At 45.0% G+C, this 20,449-nt stretch overlaps 1 protein-coding gene across 1 annotated transcript in view; it reads left to right on the top strand.

Moving 5' to 3' along the window:
* Window positions 1–20,449, top strand: part of DNTT (DNA nucleotidylexotransferase) — a 1,044,127-nt gene that overhangs the window by 925,183 nt on the left and 98,495 nt on the right. Inside the window, exon 10 of the mRNA XM_069242235.1 lies at window positions 18,386–18,488. Coding sequence (XP_069098336.1) covers window positions 18,386–18,488 — 103 coding nt within the window. The remainder of the gene's footprint in view (window positions 1–18,385; window positions 18,489–20,449) is intronic.

Genomic DNA, 20,449 nt, shown 5'->3' with positions numbered 1-20,449 from the left:
TCACACACACAGACCTTGGCTTGTCTAATTATGCATTTCATCCACATCAGGAGACAAGTCTTAATCTAGTAAGCATAAACATCTGTGTTCTCACTAACATCCAGACTGGCATCTCTAAGCAGTGCAGATATTTTACTGCAGATGGCTGCTTTCTATACTACATTGTGGTAAGGCTCAATTCCACGCATAGCAGAGAGGAAAAGAGAAATATTGAATTTTAGTAATACCAGTGGTATTTCAATTCAGCAAAATGTATTCGAAGACGAGAGACTTGTCCATGCGCTAAAATCATATGTTTTATACACAACAGTTCACAGCATTTTAAATGTATCTGAACAATGTGGCTGTGTACGTGAGACTCTGGTAATAGGAACAACCAGAACCAACTTCTAAAGTCGAGATCCGTTAACGTGTTACGGAAAATGTAAAGGAAAGACCTTGTAAACTGTAACAAATTAATAATAATCTATCGTCAATCCTACTCACATGTTGCTAGTTTTGCAGCAAGCTGTGGCGAAGTGTAGTAATATTATCTAGTTTAGACAAACTGCATGCCAGTTTCCTTGAATGTGTGGTTACTTTGAGAGCTTGCTTCGCATTCATTAGGGCCTTACCACAGCGCCCGCCAAGAAACGAGAAACAGGTTTTTCAGGACAATTTATTAGAAAAACGCTTAAGACTAAAAACTGGATAATAAGTAGCTCTTGGAAAATACATCTGTTCCTGTGATGCATTGATGAGAGACTCAGACTTAGAGAAACTTCTCTTTATCCTATTTTGTTTGATATTGTACCCATAGTGACCTTCTGAATGATCACAATAATTAAATGGGAGAAAGAATTGAAGACAGATGTGGTACTCTTCACGAGGTAAAGACCGTTGGTATTTTGTGCATGAACTAAGAATGAGGTTATAGACAGTGGATAATTAGTAACTCCTGATACTAACAGTTCATTTCGATGGCAGTCATTGGTGCTTGGGATTTATTCTGTGCACTTATGAAAAGTGGTGCATGTTTTGTCGATGGAGCTAATGTAATGAATCACGGATGAAAGTGCGGTCTATGTTCCTTATGTCTTACAATATCTTTGGAAAGACGTTTCACCAGGAGTAACGGTAACGTCTAAAACTGTAAGACACAACTCAATCACACTTTGTAGACCTTAAGGTATTCATACATATGCGTCTGTTCTTTTGAGATGTGGTGCATTTATTGCTTTCAGGCTTCTGCTTGCGTTTTTATAAAGAAGTGTTAGCTTTGTACCTGAACAAACATAAGTTATTGTTTCGGTTGTTTCACAGCTGGGATAAAGCACTGTAGCTTTGGGTAAAACCTGTCGGCAAGCCTGTGAAACGACTCAGCACCAAAAGAGTAAAACAAATGAGCGAAGAACCCTTACAACCTGACTGAGATTTAAGTTATTCAAAATGCCAACTTGTATCTGGTGCATTTAAGAATCTATTGACATTTTAAATGGCTTTTTTGTTTTGCGGAGTTACACCTAATGATGGACAGGATCTGCACCGTTTGCACTCTTTTTTTTTTGTGGTGATTTTTTTTATTAACACTGCAAGATGATACATAACCAAGAGGGACCGAAGTCCCAGCATGAACAAAGTGACACATAATGGGTCATATAGAAAAGAAATCAAATAAAACAATGAAACACAGTCAATCATATTTCTGATTCATAAGAAATGAGCAGTTTACAATGAAACAATAAGAGAAAGAGAGAAGTCGAAGTTTCGGATTTGAGAAAAAGTAAAGAGAGGGTGGAGAAGGGGATCGACAAGACGATGATGGTACAAAGCCGCCTAGCGACGCAGTGGTAGGAATGTCACTTCTCACTGAAATGGGGCGTAGGTCTGAGTCACACCGTAACATTGATTTACATTAAAACGCCAATATAGGTTGAGTTCCTTCATGCCAGAGATCAGAATATCAGGGCATCAGTGTGTTTAGATATTGCAATATCAAATAACAAAACAACTGGGACCGTTTGTACCTAGGCATTCCCTCAACATGGACAGCGATTGGTGCCTTGTACAACAGCTGTGACTCAGGAAGTTGCGACTATGAGGGAGTCTTGCAAGGGAGGGCATAGAGGGCTAAGATCAAATCTCTAAAAGGGAAAGGGAAAGGAAAGAGAGAAAGTGAAAGAGAGGGGGGAACAAGGGAAGGTATAGTAATAGCAGTAGGAGGACAGCAGAGAATAGTGAGGTGGGAAGAGATATTAAACAGAAGGGGAATGAGCCATAGGTGTCAACGAATTCTGCAGAGAAAAGAGGACCAAGATGGACACCATCAGTGTTAAAGGTGGGGGGAGATGGGGGGGTGGGAAGAGAAGAAGGGGTAAGAGGGGGGAAGGCTGACATACAAGAGGGAGGGGGGAGGTGGGGAGGGGGAGGAAGGGGGAGCATATCTAGGTGAAGCTTTTGTGCAGGAGAGAGAGAGGGGGACTACAAGCTAAAGGCTCAGGAGAGATAGAAATGCAGTAGCCAAGGCTTTAACTTGGACCGTAGGTCTGTGTCTGCTTATAATTGAAATCTCAGTGAGAAGCTTTTAGAGACTTAAGTAAGAGACGTGGGAGATGAGGGGCAGTCTGCAGCGAGTGAGGGTGGTGTCGGGCAGTCTACGTCAGTCCCGCAGTAAGGGAGGGGGTCCACACCTTGTTAAATATCTGAGCCTGGTCCTGCAGACTGTAGACGACTCTCTCATGTGTGGCTATGCGGGTCATAGCTACAATCCAATCCTCCGGTGTTGGGGAGGTCATTGATCGCCTATGACGGAGAATGCAAAGTAGCTTGCGCCATATGTAACAGTCTTCTATGCGGTCTGGGCAGGGCTGGGAGAGAGGTCATATCATGCAATATGATAAGAGAAGGGGGGAGCGGTGATGGAAGCAGTATAGACTCAGCCAGAGTGGAACACACCACGGCCCACAAAGGCCGGACCATCGGGCAATCAATTAAAATATGTATCAAGTCACAGCACGCCTCCGTACAACGTCAACACTTGGCATGCAGAAGAAGTCCCGTCCTGTGCCGCTTCGCTGGGGACCAAAACCAGTCATGCAGCACCTTGAAGAGACAGAACTTTAATCGGGCCTCCTGGGTGCCCCTGTCCAAGGCCTCCAGGATGTCCCCCATATCAAACGTCCACTGCAGGAGGTCCTGCCATTGCAAGCGTAGTTTGTCCAGAAGAGGCTGGGAGTATAACTGCCGGGTGATGACCTCGTAGAGGCCTGTCATGAGGCCCCTGTGCTGTCCCCACGTATTCAGGTAGGTCACCACAGGCGAAGTCTGGAGCCCCCGTCGGATGGTGTCAGCACCCTGATGCAAGCAATGTTTGAGTTGTAAGTATCTCTATTCTTGCCGCGAATGAAGGGTTTGAGCGCACCACCCTCTAGAACCTGAGCAAGATCATGGATACCAACCCTGCTCTATTGTGGCCAGTTGAGCACCTCACTGCCTATCCGTAATCCATTGTTGTTCCAAAAGGGGGCCTTGGCGTGTAAGAGAGGATGGACCCTGAGCAGGCAGTGGACCGTGCACCAGGCTGCCCGGGTCGCCCTCAGGATTGGGTTCACCTTGACAGAAGATGAGAGGTCATTACGATAGAGCCCTCTTAGTCCCCCATCTGTGGAAAGTAACATCCTTTCCAGAGCCACCCACTGTGGCAGGTCCGGCACTCCGGGCAGTGTGTGGGCCAGTTGTGCTAAATGTAGTGCAAGTGCATAATGTTCCACTGAGGGGAGTCCCATTCCCCCATGGGAGCGGTACGCTAGCAGCTTGGCTGGTGCCAGGCGTGGCCACATGGAGCCCCACACAAAGACTCTGATGAGAGTGTCAATGCTCCACAGAGTAGAGAGAGGCACTTGAAAGGGTAAGAGCCCCAAGACATAGGTGAAACGAGGCACTGTGACCATCCTGACTGCCTGTACCTTGCCCCACTTTTCAAAATCAAGTTTCATTTGTGTGATAAGGGGGTCTAGATTGTCTGCCAGCATGTGCACCAAGCCTTGATTGACCAACACCCCCAGGTATTTGAGGTGTCTCGGAGTCCATCAAAATGGGAAGCTGAGGAGTACTGCTTTTGTGGTCACACGCGAAAGAGGAAGCGCCTCGCTCTTGTCCCAGTTAATACAGTACCCAGAGAGGGGTGCAAATCCGTCAATGATCTCCAGTAAGGCGAGATTGCTCGAGATCCGTTAGGGTTAGAAGAACATCATCAGCGTATAAGTAGAGTTTGGAAATGCCATCCGGCAGAGTGAGGCCTTTTATTGAAGGGGAGGAGCGGATGGCTGCGGGAAGGGGTTCCATCACCAGGAGGAACAAAATGGGGGAGAGAAGGCATCCCTGTCGCGTCCCTCTGCCGATGGGAAAGGGGTCCGAGAGGAAACCTCCACAGTTAACTTGTGCAGTGGGTTGATCATACAGCAATTGTATCATAGAGATAAATCGGTCTCCCAAACCAAATCTTGCCAGCAACGCAAACAGATAGGGCCACTCTATACGATTGAACGCCTTCTCAGCGTCCAGAGACAGGGCCAGCGCAGTCTCCGTCAGATCCCTGGAGGCCCATAGGGTGTGGCACAAAGTGCGCAGGTGATTCCGCGAGGTTCGGCCCGGTACAAACCCCACTTGAGTATGATGGATCAGGGATGGTATGACTTTAAATAGCCTATTTGCTAAGATACTGGCTAGGATTTTGATATCACTGTTTAAGAGAGAGATGGGTCGGTAACTGCTGCAAAGCAGTGGGTCTCTCCGAGGTTTTGGTATAATCGCTATCGTGGTGTTGTTGGAGATGGCTCCTAGAGCTTTCGTCTTGCAGGCTTCGCTAAAGGCCTCATGCATTATGTCAACTGCCTCTTCCCCCACCCATTTCTAAAATTCCGCCTGGAACCCATCCTCCCCGGGTGACTTGTGGTAGGGGAGGTCGGAGATGACTCTCTCTATTTCCAGCCTGCTGATTTCTCCATCCAGGAGGCTGCGCCCGTCTTCTGATAGAAAGGGTAAGTCAAGATCAGCAAGAAAAGCCACAATCTGAACAGGGCTAGACGTTGGCTCCTGTGTATAAAGGTGCTGGTAGAAGGACGCAAACTCATTTGCTATCGCCTGTGGGTGCGTGAGCACGTCACCTGAGGGGGTATGGATGGCCGGGATAGCGAGAGCAGCCGTCCTCTGACGAAGCTTAGCTGCAAGCAGCCGGCCGGCTTTCTCGCCTTGTTTATAGTGCCTCCCTTGTAGACGTTGTAGGGTGTACTCAGCCTGGGAGGTGTATAACTCATTAAGAGCCATTCCGGCGCGTTCCAGACACTGACGGACAGGAAGAGAGGGGTGGTCAGTATATTGGCGTGTAGGATGGCGGATGTCAAATTCCAATGCTGCTTGTCGCTCTTTCCTTTCTTTATTTGCTAAGGGGGGAATAGGGAGAGCTTTATGCTGTCCTTCAGAAGTGGAGAGAGGGTAAGAGAAAGGGAGAAAGAGAAGAAAAGGAGATAAGAGAAAAGAAAAGGGAGGAAGATGAAAGAGGAGAAAGGAAAAAAGAGGGAGGAAGAGAGAGAGAGAGAGAGGAAGAACAAGGGAGAAGGAAAGAGAAAGAGAGAGAGAGAGAGAAAAATAAAAGAAACTAGAGAAACAAAGAGGTCGGAGCAAAAGTCCTGACAATCCCGATCTATGACCTGTGAGTCTAAACCTAGGCCTTTAGAGCTCAATCGCCCGGCCAGTAGGCCTCAGACCATGGAAGGCAGCGCGCGCGTGGCACCCCAGTCCCACAGTCCCATTCCCCCCATCAGGGCGTAAACATAAACATCAGAGGAGGGGGCATCATGAGAGCATGCAGCATGTGCATGTGAGAGCTTGCAACAGGAGCCAGAGCGGTGCTGCACTGAAGGGGGGGGCATGTGGGGGTGAAAAATTGCCACACGGTTCAGCAGGAAGGAGATCAAACCGTGATCACAACGAGGGAGACGGAACCACAAGTGCAACACAAATATAGGGTGCCTGTAAATAGTGAAGTGGGGATGCAGGATAAGAGCCTCTGCCATTTCGTACCAAGCAACTGTGATAGTGTACTGTAGCACACATTTATCATTGAAAAGCAGTCAAACTTAAGACATATTGCTAACAAACATGATCAAAAAAACAACACTAAAGCAGTACCAAGTGCACTTGAGCAGAGAAAATAAGGGCTAGACAACTGAGCAAGATTGCCGTATGACCTGCGAAAATATTGACCCCCTATAAACAAAGTGTCTGCAATATTATAAAGTCAGGTACTCATCTCTCGGTTCCGTCATCCCCGCAGGAGGGCATCTGCAGCTTCTCATGGGATCCTGCGTCCGTCGATGGTTGGGGCTCCTTTAGGACACTTTGTTTCCTTGCCCTCAAATGAGAGTCAGAGTGGATTTCAGAGGGGAACGATACTTGTCCCTGTCAGTGATCTGCGTGTGTATCGCCACCGCCTGCGGCACCTGACCCCTGTCGTCATGGCTCTTCGTGAGCCTCTCTAGGTCTCTCCCCCTAGGGTGGGAGTCCGCAGTGGTCTGTCCCACAACCTCAGGAGCGGGAGTTAAAAGGGCGACACTCGAGAGCGGGCCCAGCATGTCTGGATGGATCGGAGTCGCCGTGACCATGGACTGGGTCTGGTTCTGAAGCCCCTCCAGAAATACTCGCAGGTCATCCGGGTCGTAGAAGTCCCTTGACTCCCCATTTTTGGTGATCCACATCCTGGCCGGCTCAAGCAAGCTGTATTTCACATCCAGCTGGCGAAGGCGAGGTCGGAGGGACAAGAATGCTCTCCTGCGTTCACTTGTCTCTTTGGAAAAGTCGGCGGTTAGTCTAACCTCCAGAGCATCCGACCGGAATGGACCGTGCGCTTGGGCCGCCTGCAATAGTTGACGGGTCTGCACATGGCACAGCAGACAGGCTATGATTGGGTGGGGGGGGTTGATGCCATCTCGCCGTTTGGAACCCAGTCTATGCACCCTTTGAAATTCCAGGGGAGGGTCAAAAGTTATGCCAGTAAGCTTGGGTACGGTATCCCGTACGTAAGAGTGTATGTCCGCGCCTTCAATGTTTTCCGGGAACCCACGAAAGCGAACATTATTTCTGTGGCTCCTATCCTCCAGGTCAATCAGTTTGCTATGGAGGTATAAAAGTTCTTGGTCTCTGTCTACCCAGGCGGCAATGTGTGTTTCCGCTGACGTTACTCGCTGGTCCAAACACGTAACTTGTGACTGAAAGCCTGCTAGATCCAGGCGCATGGATTTCGTATCCGCCATCAGCGAAGCCATAGCACTGTCCATACCATCCAGCTTATGGCCCAACACAGAAATCTCCTGCAGGATGCGGTCCATGGTTGCACCCTCTGTGGTGTCTGCCCTACTACTGGATGGAGAGAGTGGATGCTCCTCTGCGGGCGGGACTCCCTGGTGGCGCAGAGCTTCTGAAAAGAGTAGCTGCCGGGACAGCTTACTCGGTTGTTTACTTGCCGTTTTACAGCCAGACATCGCAAGCTCCCCAATATAGGTAGAGACCGGGAAAGCGTCGATCCACTGTGCGGCAGATGTGAGAGGGCAGGCGGGCGATACAAAAGAGGAAGAAGGGGGAGGCAGGGAGATGGATTGCCTCCCGAGTCGCAGATCCCAGCAGAGACTAAAAAGCATCCACTGGCGTGTTAGTAACTGAGGATCAGAGGGCCAGAGTTAGAGGTTAGGAGTTAAAAGTCCAAAGCGGGGTGGAAGGCATTAGGCCCAGTCGCTTATGGCTGACCAGGAGAACAAATGGTAGACCAGAGAGCCCTCTGTTGGGCCAGTGCCGGTGAGACTCCTCCAGTATTGCTAGTGCGCCAGTTCAACGGTCCAGGGTGTCACGGGGCAGTGTGGGGGCCCCCCACTTCTGCAGGCAGCGCCACTAGTGATCCCCTCCTGGCGGTCAAATTAGGGTCCCACTTCTGCAGTGTCCATACGGCCTACTGTAGAGTATCTTGCCACTTCCAAAAGTACAGAGGCCCAATGCATGGACTCTCCGGGCTCTACCCCGCCATGTGCCTCTCCGCACCTTGCAAAATACAGCCTCTCCAGTCCCACATCCACTATTGCCAGCCAAGGGGGGGCCCTCCTCATTAGTGCCGCTCCATCACGCTCCTGGTACCTGTGGCAGCTATTTCCTTGCACCGGTAGATTGCGCCGATGTGCCGATTCGCACTCCAGGGAAGGCGCCTGGGCGGGGGGGTTTAGAGGCAACGTTGTTGTGGGGGCATGTCAAGCCGCTGCCCCCCTATCCCTCGTCAAGGTCCTAGTTGCCAGGTCACTGAAAATAGGGCTCCAGACACTGCCCCGGGCGTCCCCCATGCCTCCGCGAGGGGGAAAGATGGCAGAGTAGTAGGAGGGTAGGGTGGGCAAAGGCACTCGAATGAGCGAGGTTGTGGCCACAGTCTAAGCCCTCGCTCGCCCGCCAAGTCCGCCGCCCTCGTCAGTGCCCTCCGTCAGGGTGCCCAAAGCCCTCAGGGAGTCGTGTGCTCCGAGCTGGGCCTCCAGATCACGTGAGGCCGCGGCTCATCAGCCCCTTGTAGGCCACCAGACCCCTGCGACTCCCCCGAGCCTCCCGTACGGAAGCAGGAGTCCCCCGCAGGTGTTTAAAGGGAGGGGGGGTCCCCGAATATCAGCGGCCCCAAATGCTTATTCCGTGATCAAAGGGGAGCATCTGGTGTACCCCCAGGTCCACCGCCCCTGGTCCAAGGCCTGCCGGTCCACGGAGCTCAGCACTCAGGCAGCCATCTCGATACATGGCCAGACCACGCCCCCTTGCACTCTTTTTTTATACCTTTGTTGATACTAAAAGTTAAAAATGGAATAGTACGAAGACACATGGATTGTTTAATTATTTTTAAAAGGCAAGGCAACTTGAGTACACCATATCACAATGAATCTGCTTTCCCTACCCCAGATGTGAACTTTTGCCTGCCAGTGGAAGCAGTGCATTAGTGAAAGGCGAGCAATCTTATTGAACCCACCAGTCTGCTTTTCCTATGGAGGTGGAAAACCACCTGTATTTGAAAGAGGGCCAGTGCTCCCCCTGCTGTCTGCACCCACCAATAGGAGGAAATCTGGCATAGATACATAGGGCTCCCTTTTCTCCTCTTCCAATGGGTGCCATTGCCGGACACAATTAACTGTGTGTCACTTCTTTGTGATGCATTTTCAGTGTGTACCCTGAAAGTTCCTTTGCCTTTGCACCCAAGTCAATAATATGCCATTGGGGCAGAGGCAAAATGTTTCCTCTTTTGCATAGGGTCACACCCTTGAGGTTTCACCAGTGCTACATGTGCACTGTCACAATCTTTATAACAGAAGGGGCCAAGCACGCATCTGCACACCCTTGTATAATACCAAAGTGCGCTGTGCGCACAAAAAAGTGGGCACACCAACCACAAATGTTGTCCCTGGAACACTTTAAATACAACATTGATAATATAGTTGTAAGATTACATTTGTTTGTTTGGTAAAGAGGGGGCTTTTGTAACTTGCTTATCCAAGACACAATACAAGGTTGACACTACTTCAAAGGTTACCTAACACAGAAAAGTGTATGAAACAAAGGTAGGTTTATGTCATAGATTTATTAATTGCTTTGCTAAAGTAAACAAATATTTACAAATAATTGTGTAGCATTGAAAGTGTTAGAAATGGGGTAATTGGTTGGCAGTCAGGTTACTCCCTGTCCAAGCAAGGACCCTCACTCCAGTCAGGGTAAAAGAGAATCCCCCTCAGCTGACCCCTGCTTACCCCCTTGATAGCTTGGCACGAGCAGTAGGCTTAACTTCAGAGTGCTAGGTGTAAAGTATTTGTACCAACACACACAGTAACTTAATGAAATCACTACAAAATGACACAACACAGGTTTAGAAAAATAGGAAATATGTATCCAAACAAAACAAGACCAAAACGACAAAAATCAACAATATACAGGTCAACTTATCAATTAAAAAGCAAAAAGAGTCTACGTGTAGTTTTAAACACACACTAACACTGTTAGCGTGAAAATGTACCTTGGGTACATCACAAATACCCCGCACAGGCAAGTGTGCGTCAAAAAGGGCTTGCGATGCGTCGATTTCACTCACAAGCAAGACCTTGCGTCATTTCTCCTTTCATCGGGTCGGGGCGCGTTGCTTCTTCTCTCCGCATGAGAGTGATGCGTCAGCACTCTCAGGTCCGAGCAGGCCTTGCGTCGTTTTTACACGCCCAGCGGTACTTGTGTCAGAAATCCAGCCGCATGATGATCCAAAAACCAAGCTGCGCGGGTTGCGATCTCACCAGCCTCCATCAGCGCATTGTTTCCACAGCTCCATGCGTTGATTCTTCGGTCGCGTTACAGACGAGCACCGATTTTCATCCGTGAAGCTGGCGGTGCATCGATTTCCCTGCCGCAGATCGGAGTCACTTTGATCTTTTCCCTGCACGGCGCTCTGTGCATGGATTTCCTCCTCTTAGGCTGCCAGCTTCTCCTTTCAGGGTCCCAGGAACTGGATGGGCACCACAGGACAGAGTAAGAGTCTCTCCAGAGACTCCAGGTGCTGGCAGAGAAAAGTATTTGCTGTCCCTGAGACAGGAGGCTGCAAGCTTTAAATCAAGCCCATGGAGATCTTCACAAGAAGGAAGGCAACTCAAAGTCCAGTCTTTGTCCTCTAGCACAGGCAGAAGCAGCAACTGCAGGATAGCTCCACAAAGCACAGTCACAGGCAAGGCAGCTCTTCTTCCTCACTCAGCTATTCAGCTCTTCTCCAGACAGACGTTCCTCTTGGTTTCCAGAAGTGTTCTAAAGTCTTTGGTTTTGGGTGCCCTTCTTATATCCATTTCACCCTTTGAAGTAGGCCTGCTTCAAAGCAAGGTCTCTCTTGTTTGTGAAATCCTACCCTGCCCAGGCCAGGCCACAGACACACACCAGGAGGTTGGAGACTGCATTGTGTGTGGACAGGCGCAGCCCTTTCAGGTGTGAGTGAGTACTACTCCCCTCTCTCCTAGCACAGATGGCTCATCAGGAAATGCAGACTACACCCCAGCTCCCTTTGTATCACTGTCTAGTGTGAGGTGCAACCAGCCCAACTGTCAAACTGACCCTGCCAGGGAATCCACAAACAGGCAGAGCCACAGAAATGGTATAAGCAAGAAAATGCTCACTTTCTCAAATTGGTGTTTTCAAACACACAATCTCAAAATCAACTTTACTAAAAGATGTATTTTTAAATTGTGAGCTCAGAGACCCCAAACTCCACATGTCCATCCGCTCCCAAAGGGAATCTACACTTAAATCATATTTAAAGGTAGCCCCCATATTAACCTATGAGAGGGACAGGCCTTGCAACAGTGAAAAACGAATTTAGCAATATGTCACTGTCAGGGCATATAAAAGACATTACTATATGCCCTACCATAACTATAGACTGCACCCTGCCCTTGGGGCTACCTAGGGCCTACCTTAGGGGTGTCTGACATCTAAGAAACGGGAAGGTTTAGGCCTGACAAGTGGGTACACTTGCCAAGTCGAATTTACAGTAAAATCTGCACACACAGACACTGCAGTGGCAGGACTGAGACATGATTACAGAGCTACTTGTGTGGGTGGCATAACCAGTGCTGCAGGCCCACTAGTAGCATTTGGTTTTCAGGCCTGGCACTTCTAGTTCACTGTACTAGGGACTTACTAGTAAATCAAATATGCCAATCATGGATAAGCCAATTAACCATACAATTTACACAGAGAGCATATGCACTTTAGCACTGGTTAGCAGTGTTAAAGTGCTCAGAGTTCAAGATCCAACAGCAACAGGTCAGAAAAAATAGGAGGCAGGAGACAAAAAGATTGGGGATGACCGTGCATAAGCAAAAAAGTCCAACAGAAAGCATAAATGAAGTGCGTTGCCTCCATACTAAAATATAGAGAAGGGTCAAAAGAAGCCCAAACTAAAAAAAAAAAACTTTTCTTTTGTGTTAAGTACACAAGGAGGGAAGAATTTGAGTTTTTTTTGGCCGAAGTTAGAGTGCAGGTTCTTCATACAAGAGTTGAGCCACCCAGGCAGGAAGTAATTTCTTGATTTCATCTTAGGCACTTACGAAGCATCAACAGCCGGGATTTCATGTCAAGGCTCCATCCTACTTCTAACTATCCCCATCACCTAACTTCAAATCCACACCACACTCCACCATTCTCTTTTATCATTCCATTACATCATTAATTTTCAGCATTGCAGACATCAGTTCAGACTTATAGGGAATTGGGACATACATTATACCACACACCTCCCTTTTATACGAAGAACAAAGTACAAGAACAATCATTCACAATTACTCAGCCTCCAACATGCCTAGCTTCCACATTCACCAAACAACAACCTGTTAAACTGCAGTGTCCATGTAGGCACAAAAATACAACAAATTGCAGTCACTGAAATTCCACCTTTTACTCAACAGGCCACACCAACATTCTATTACATAGTTGACTCAGAACATTTGGGACACCAGCTCAGACTTACAAAAAATCCACACTGGATCCTACACTAATGTGTTTAATTTGTTTTTTTGTGTGTTTTTATGCGTTTCGACAGTTACAACTGATAATTCCAGAACCAGAAATGCTTCCAATTTATGGCATCAAAGGCAGAACTAAAATAGATTTATGATACGAAATTGATTAAATAAGTCTTGGAACTGGTATTGATCTATTCGAGCTGAGTGGAATCTGTGTAGAAGGCACATAAACTTACACGTGTATTATGCTTGTTAATAGTCCACACCTTGTGCCCTACGCTTACTCACCATGTTTACAGAGTACAAGCTTCCAAAATGGCATTTTTATGAGACGTAATAATAATAATAATAATAATAATAACATTATGAATAATAATAATCGCTTTCTACAGCACTTAGAAGTGACAGAATGAAGGCGTAATCATAAAACATAAGTTATTAAAATGGGAAACAAGTTATTACATGACCTCAGTTTTAGTTCCATGTTGAGCTAATTCGAATGTATGCATTTTTTAATTATATCGTTTTTGAATAGTTCCTTATCCCATTCTGATTTCTATATGATTTTGGAATTATTTTAATAATTAATCAACGCTATTCGAAAAATCTGATAGTAAAATATAGCAAAATACTACCTCTGTTTTAACAGTGGTTTAGGGAATAAGTGCGTCAGGGGATTTGTTATTTTTTACTTATTTTCACTTATGCTAAAAGCCTATGTTATTCAATCGTGCCCAGCTATCAGGCTATCCACCCACTCTGATGTTCATATCCTGACTAACTTCATTTACAGGTGGATCCTAACAATCTAAACAGGGGCATCACCAAGATAGCATCACCGTGTGAGTAAACAACCATATTTGAGGGCCCTCCAGAATATTTTAACACATACGATCTAAATCATGCATTTCAACGCACTTGATAGCAAAGTGTACGCTTGTGTCTGACATCTAATCACGGGATTTGTGGGAGCTGCGAGCTACAGCCTTTGAGGATTTGTTAATAGTGGTCAGGTGTCTGTTCTTTGAGAAAGAAACTGTGGACAAGAATGGCGAGTAATGTCAGTCACTAAGAGCCCCTGGAGCACTGGGTCAACAAAAGGCTGTCTCAGAATGATCTGCCCTTGAATATTGAGATGATAACATGTGTAAGTAATAATAACAAAGTTGTTGGTGGCCAAACCATACTTTCTGCGCCTGCGAGAGCATTGGTCTTACTGTGGAGGAGGGTATTTGCAGCCTATGAAAGTTACCGTCCCTGTGCCACCTAGCCTTACTATCAAACTCATTAGCTGGATTATAATGGGTATGGGGCCCAAGCTATTAGTGGAACCGTGGATTAACCTGATTAAGAATTATGATGTTGTTCTCAAGCAAGATACTAGATTGACCTCTGAGGTTTCCTTGATGACTTTTTATACTTTTGTACACGGGCAACCTCCTGAATAGCAGGAAGGGCCTGTGCTGATCTTACTACTGGGTTTAGAGCTTCTCTAAATTGTTTGATTACACCACCTCATATGCCTACTAATTTGAGCCAGGCTTTTTAATGTTATTGAGCCATCAGTTTTAATTTTTTTCCTTGATTTTTTTTTACTATGATAATTTCTCATATAGACAAGATTCTTTGGATATTTGTTTATCTGAAAGCTCTGCACATTCTGTAATAATTGACATTTTTATATCCCTGGGTTCTTGGATCGGGGTGTGCTTTTAAACCCAGTTCACACCACAGAGGCTGGGCCCCCAGGGTGGTTTGATTCAGCATGTAAGATTACTTACGCCAACCTTAGGTCTGCCCTGAAAAGCCTTCCCTGTGACAAAGAGGAAATTAAATTTTAAATTAAACAGTGTAGGAGAGACTATCGCAAGGCACTGATGAAATGATGTGCATACGGAGGCTCGGGAAAACCTGGTTGGCTCATTTAAGTATAAAGATGCCTATGCTTTTTGGAAAACAGTGAATTCCATCAGGAATTCCCAGGTGTCAGCCCAGGATTTGGCCCAGAAAATTCTCAGGAGTAGTGGGCCATGCATTTTAAATCTCTAAATTCTTTACCCCCCCGTAACAGTAGTACATACAAACAATCACCTTCTATATACCCTCTCAAAGTTATATTTGATTCTGTTGAAATTATAGTAGCAATCCCAAGTAACAAGGCTGTGGGTCTAGACAGGATCTTAATGGACATTTTGTAAGACCAGCATTGAGTCCTGGGGAACCGGGTTGAGTAATGTCATTAATCCAGCCTGTAAGGTAGGCTTACCCAGGTCATGGAGATCCACCATTATTGTTCCTGTGTTTAAAAATGGCAATTGTAGGGCACCATGTTTTATCACCCTATATCCCTCCTTGACTGTACTGTCAAGTTCAAAGGAAGAATAGTCCTCAGGAGGCTTCAACAATGGGCCTCTGAGCTTAACATAATATCTGTGGCTCAGTATGGCTTTAGAGATGGGCTTGGGAGACAACATTTGAACCTTCATTTGTTTATTGTTAAATATACACTGTTCAAGCATGGCCCTTTTTATATGTCTTTTATAGATCTCAAAAGTGCATTCAACAGCATGATTCAGTCTAAATTGTGGAAGATCATGAGGAACATGGGCATGGACCTGAATTTTGTGGAGAGTTTGCGTGCTCTGCATTGTGATCTTTTTGCATTAGTGCATTAAGGCACCATAGGAGTTTGCACCAGCTCCTTTGGGCTGGGGTGTGTTTTTGCCCCAATTCTCTTCCTTTCATACTTTAATGGCCTGGAGGACTCCCTGTTTCCCAACAGTCAGGATGTGCTAAAGGTCAATGGTTGCTCAGTGTCATCTGTCCTGTATGTAGACAATGCTGTAATCATGTCTAAAGCCACAAATATTAAAAAGAAACTCTTGGATTCATTTGTGCAGTTTATGGGATATTTGGATTTACAGACCAACTATACTAAGACCTTTCTAATGGCATGTGTTCATTAGAAAATTTGCTCCTTTATTTTTACTGCAAAGTGATTGATTAAATCTCCTAATTACCATATTTAGGAGTTACTTTTGATGTAAATTACACTTGGGGGCCTTGTTTACTTGCTAAAAAAACAATATTTTTGTAGTTCTTTGGGCTCTCTTTTTTCCCTGATGTCAAACTTAGACAAAAAAGTAAAAGTTCTCCTCATGGAAATATACAGACATAAGTGTCTGCCTGTGCTAACCTATGGTGCAAGTCTATGGGGCTATTAAGATGTTAATTTACTCCAAGATGAAGAAAATCATGCTTGCACCCGGATTTTGGGGCTACTTCTTTTTGGTTCCAACTTTGCTATCCATGAAGTACTGGTCCTTGAATCTGTTGAGGATAAAATTTAATTGGCATCTCTTTTACTATGGATTGCGGTGTGGCTTAATTATTTAACATACATGAATAAAGTTTTCATAAGGGATTGTCTCTCTTGTGACCACAGTTATACCGTTCCGTTGTTCAAGTATACCAGCTCTACCCTGGTTAATCTAGGTATACCCGAATTGTTCACCATATGGACAATATGTGATTCCTACACCTTATAATCCTCATTATGTTATATAACATTTCCTGTACATTTATTTTCATTCCTGTGTGATTTATTGTGCCTCTGTGTGTGATGTATGCCACTCTGACAACCCACACAAGGATGAGTTGTGCTATAAAACAATTAATTAAAAACAAAATTAGTAGATGGCATTGAAATCATTATTTGTCATGTACATTTCTTACAATGGGGCATTGAACAAAGTAAAATTATAGTTTCCATAAATTTATTGTAAAGTGATAAGCTGGGTGCCTTTGTTTCCTTCCATTGCAATCGCTTCTATGCATTAGACTTCAGATGGCTCCCAGCCCTGTGATACTCAAACGAAAGAAAGGCTGATTGTCCTTTAATTCAGGCCTTTGTTTTTGGCTCAGCTGGAAGTGGAAAAAAGGAAACCTTCTTGCATCCCTTGTGGCTGCGGGTTTCTGCTCTTAAAGGAGCGCAGACAATGTTCAGCAACGGCAGAATCACGTTCTAGAGTTAGAAAATGACACCAGGACCGACGCAGCATATTTGCTTGTGTCCAGAAGTAGCTGCCTTAATAGGGATCCAGTGGATTCCCCTCTAGTTTTCCAGCACTGTAAACCTCAGACGAAGTCTAGTAAACCATGCCTATGCTGTTTTAATACCTTTCATAAATTATCCATAGCTGATTAGTTTTCTATGAGGAAAAGGGTATATCCTATAGTTATCACTCTACTGGCAAAGAAAACATTTTTTTGCAAAATGTTTTCTTTTTCTTTCTTTGCCAGCAGGGTGATAACTAGAGGATGCTTTGTGTGAGGTGTTAATCTGACCAGGGAGACTTTCCTTTTCTCTCAATATTCAACGTCTCTGTTTTTTCCTTCCATGTGAGGGATCACATGATATCCTTGTTTGGGTATTAGTTTGATAGAACTGTTTTAAACTTGAAAAAAAAACATAAATCCGGCCCAGTTTTCCTGGTTTAAGGCCAAATGAAGTCTTTCGTAAACCCAGAGTAGCACAGTTTTTCTTAGGAACAAGCTGCTAGCACTGCCAAATGATGGGGTTGCCAACTACTACTGCAGTCTAATATTAATTCCACCTCATGCCTGTTTCTTTAATCCTACACCTGCAGTCTCTTTGTCTCACCCTTGAAGCTCCTGTTTCATCCCTGCTTTTGCCTTTGTACCTGTTTTGTATCGTTCTCTTCCTCCTCATTTCTCACCTTTTTCCCTTTTTTCTCTTGCTCCGGTCATTGATGGTAAATATTAAGGTCTGACCCACGCATGCCGGTGCTGACCACTTTCTGTCACTGACATCAGTAAGCAGCAGGAACAACCGTTTGTAAATTTCGCCCAATTGTAAGGAAGAACAGCATGATTATGCTAGAGCATTCCATTTTCCCCTGCTACTGCTGGTGACTTTTTCGGTGCTTTTGTTTTATTTAATATCCTAATGTCATAACACAAATAAAGATCATATCCTAGTAATCTTACTGTGCTTCCCAGCTTTTTTCCATCCCTCTCCCCTTTACATTCCTGCTCTAATATGTGTTGATTGGTGATAGCGGACGATACTTTTAGAACGCTATTTATTTTTTAAAGATCGACTATGATTTTAGAAGTCAGAATCTAGTATTAATTTATCTGCAGGACTACACTTTTTACTCTTTCATAGTATTTACCTTTTTGAGTTTACTTTTTTTGGTTTAAATTAAACATTCCTTTACAGCTTTGTTATTTTAGCTTAGTTTCCTTTTAAAGAATGTGAGCAATTCGAGAATGCGCAGGCATTGTAATGTGTTAAATTATTGAAATATATTTTTGCTTTTGTGGGGGGGGGGGGTGAAATTTGTACAAATTGCTTTTGTGTAGTAACCTGAAATTTCCAGAAAATTACATCGAATTTTGCGTAATTATGTGAAGTGCAAAACGGACTTATAGCGCTACATTAGCTACTTTCTCATGTGCTACGATTTTGATGCAATCATGGTGTAAGTATGTGACAGAGCATACATTTGGAAATTTAGCGTATTAAGAATAATGCAAAATTCTGGAAATCAAAGCAGATTAGACTGATGTCATTTAAATTTCGCCCTGGACAAGCTATGATTTAATTAGTGATCGTCAGGAGAGTAATGCATACTTGTGCTTACATCAGAGAACACCACATGAAATCTGAAAATAATGTGTATATTGTAAAATAAATAGTCAAGTTGACAGATGGAGAGAAGTAGATGGATGGATTGATAGAAAACAGGTATATAGAGACCAATATATTATCATAAACGATCCCTTATATTAACATGTTTTATTTTTCTATTGCTTTTTCCCAGAGGAAAGAAAACAGGACATGATGTTGACGTGTTGATTACTAGTCCTAGCCAAGGGAAAGAAAAAGAAGTGCTGCACAAAGTAATCAACCTTTGGAAGCAGCAGGTATGACGCAAAAATATATACTGCATTTATTTCTGTTCACTGTGTGTGCATAATACGTTTAGGAAATTACATTTTCGGTGCTTCTATAATTTCAACGAGTAATAAAAATGTCAGCATGTACAATGAAATGCCATAAAGATATATGTCCTGGTCCTCGTCTCTAAAAGCCTATCTGTATACATGTACCAAGTGCACAGGATATGGACAGTGTATTAACAAAGGGGATGAATGTTGGCAAACCAATCTATATCTTAACATCCTGCCAGTAAGAGCAAGGTCATTCTGTTGAAGGGGCACTGTACAGAAGCAAGGAGTTTGTTAGCCCCCACACTGCACGGATTCTGTAACTCCACGGGGATTAGTAATAGTAGCAGTAGCTATAACAGTAGTAGTAATACTAAGAATAAGAAAAATAATGATACATCTAAGATTAAGATTAGAAATACTATAGTTACTGCCATTTGGTCACTATTAACTTGTTTTTTTCCTGTAACATTACAAGTTGTTTTTAATAACCAACTTTTATTAATTTTAACATTTAGCTTGAGCATCCATCAACAATCCTGGAACATTGTCAAAGTATGTGTTAGCTCACAACTTAGGTCATCAATGTCTACAAATAATAGCAGCATTATGTTAATAGTACATGATATGCCCACTATCTGCCCCACATCATAGTATTTTTCTGGGGTCATCCCCTTGTGTCTTAAATCAGCATCACTTAGTGAGGACACCAATCCACCCCTCTTCTCCATATTACCAATGAATGACTCTGGACACCTCCAGTCAATGGCGATGTCTCGTTTGACCACCAAGGAGGCCATGCCTATGAGGGCCCTTTCAGCTCGTGGTCTCCCAACCTCATACGGGAGATCCAGAAGAGCCCTCTGGGGTCCCAGATCAAGAGGACAGTCTAGTACCTCTGAGACCTTCTGCGCCCAACCTCCCACAAAAGCTCAACAGGGCCAGAAAGGGCCAGACAACACCATACCATATGGAAAAAATCAGCAGCAGGGAGATAACCTGGCACACGTGGCCTGGACAGTGAGGCCCATTCTCTGCTATCTTTGGAAAGTCAGATAAACTACATGAAGATAGTTGATCTGAATCAATTGAAGTCATGAGGAGATCGCCAGCTCTCTTGGGGCCAAGCAAGCCTCCCTCCAGTCCTCATCGTCTAACTTATCCACCCAGCTCTCCCATGTGTGTCTCAACATGTGGGAGGAAGCAACCAGGAGCATTAATTATTAGAGAGGGGTAAATCACAGAGATCACTCCTTTTTCCAGTATTATCATCAGTAGTTTAGATTCTAGAGGACTGTATTTAGTGAGCTGGACGTTTACTGAGATATGGGCGAGGAGGTCATGCTGAAGCCGAAGGATTGTGAGTGGGAAAGGCAATTCTGTTCCAGCAGTTCCTGAAAGGACAACAATGCCCCCCCCCCGGGAAAACATCCACTAGGTAAGTAATCCCTAATCTATCCCACTAGGTGAACCTCTGAAGACTCGAAACCTGCAGGAGCCATGTACTTTGCTACAGTGGCGTCATTCAAGTGAGGCGTTGGTCCCAGTGGATGTAACGTAACGGCCCCCTCCAACAGAAGCAAGTCACCTGGCTACAGGAGGGAATAACAGAGGATACTGAGTTGCCATAGAGCATACCAAGAAGACCATCAAGGCCTACGAGACTGAGCTCAAGACAGTATGCAGGGTTGTCCCAGCCCCTAGTGAAACACTTGATAATCGGGCCAGATGTGCAGCAAGGTAGTAGCATACAAATCAGGCATGCCAAGGCCCTCGTCGTATGGGGATTTCCTTGAGAAAAGAAGGCCACTCGGTGTCATCCCCTGCCCAAAAGAAGGTTCTCATCTTTGAAGTAAAGGAGCGAAACCACGTCTGAGGGATCGGATGGGGGAAGTTTGCTGTAACATACAGATATCAAGGGAGGTACATCATTTTAA

The sequence above is a fragment of the Pleurodeles waltl genome, chromosome 6, assembly GCF_031143425.1.
Source record: "Pleurodeles waltl isolate 20211129_DDA chromosome 6, aPleWal1.hap1.20221129, whole genome shotgun sequence".
Classification (NCBI taxonomy): Eukaryota; Metazoa; Chordata; class Amphibia; order Caudata; family Salamandridae; genus Pleurodeles; species Pleurodeles waltl.
This window is presented reverse-complemented; position numbering and strand designations above follow the sequence as displayed.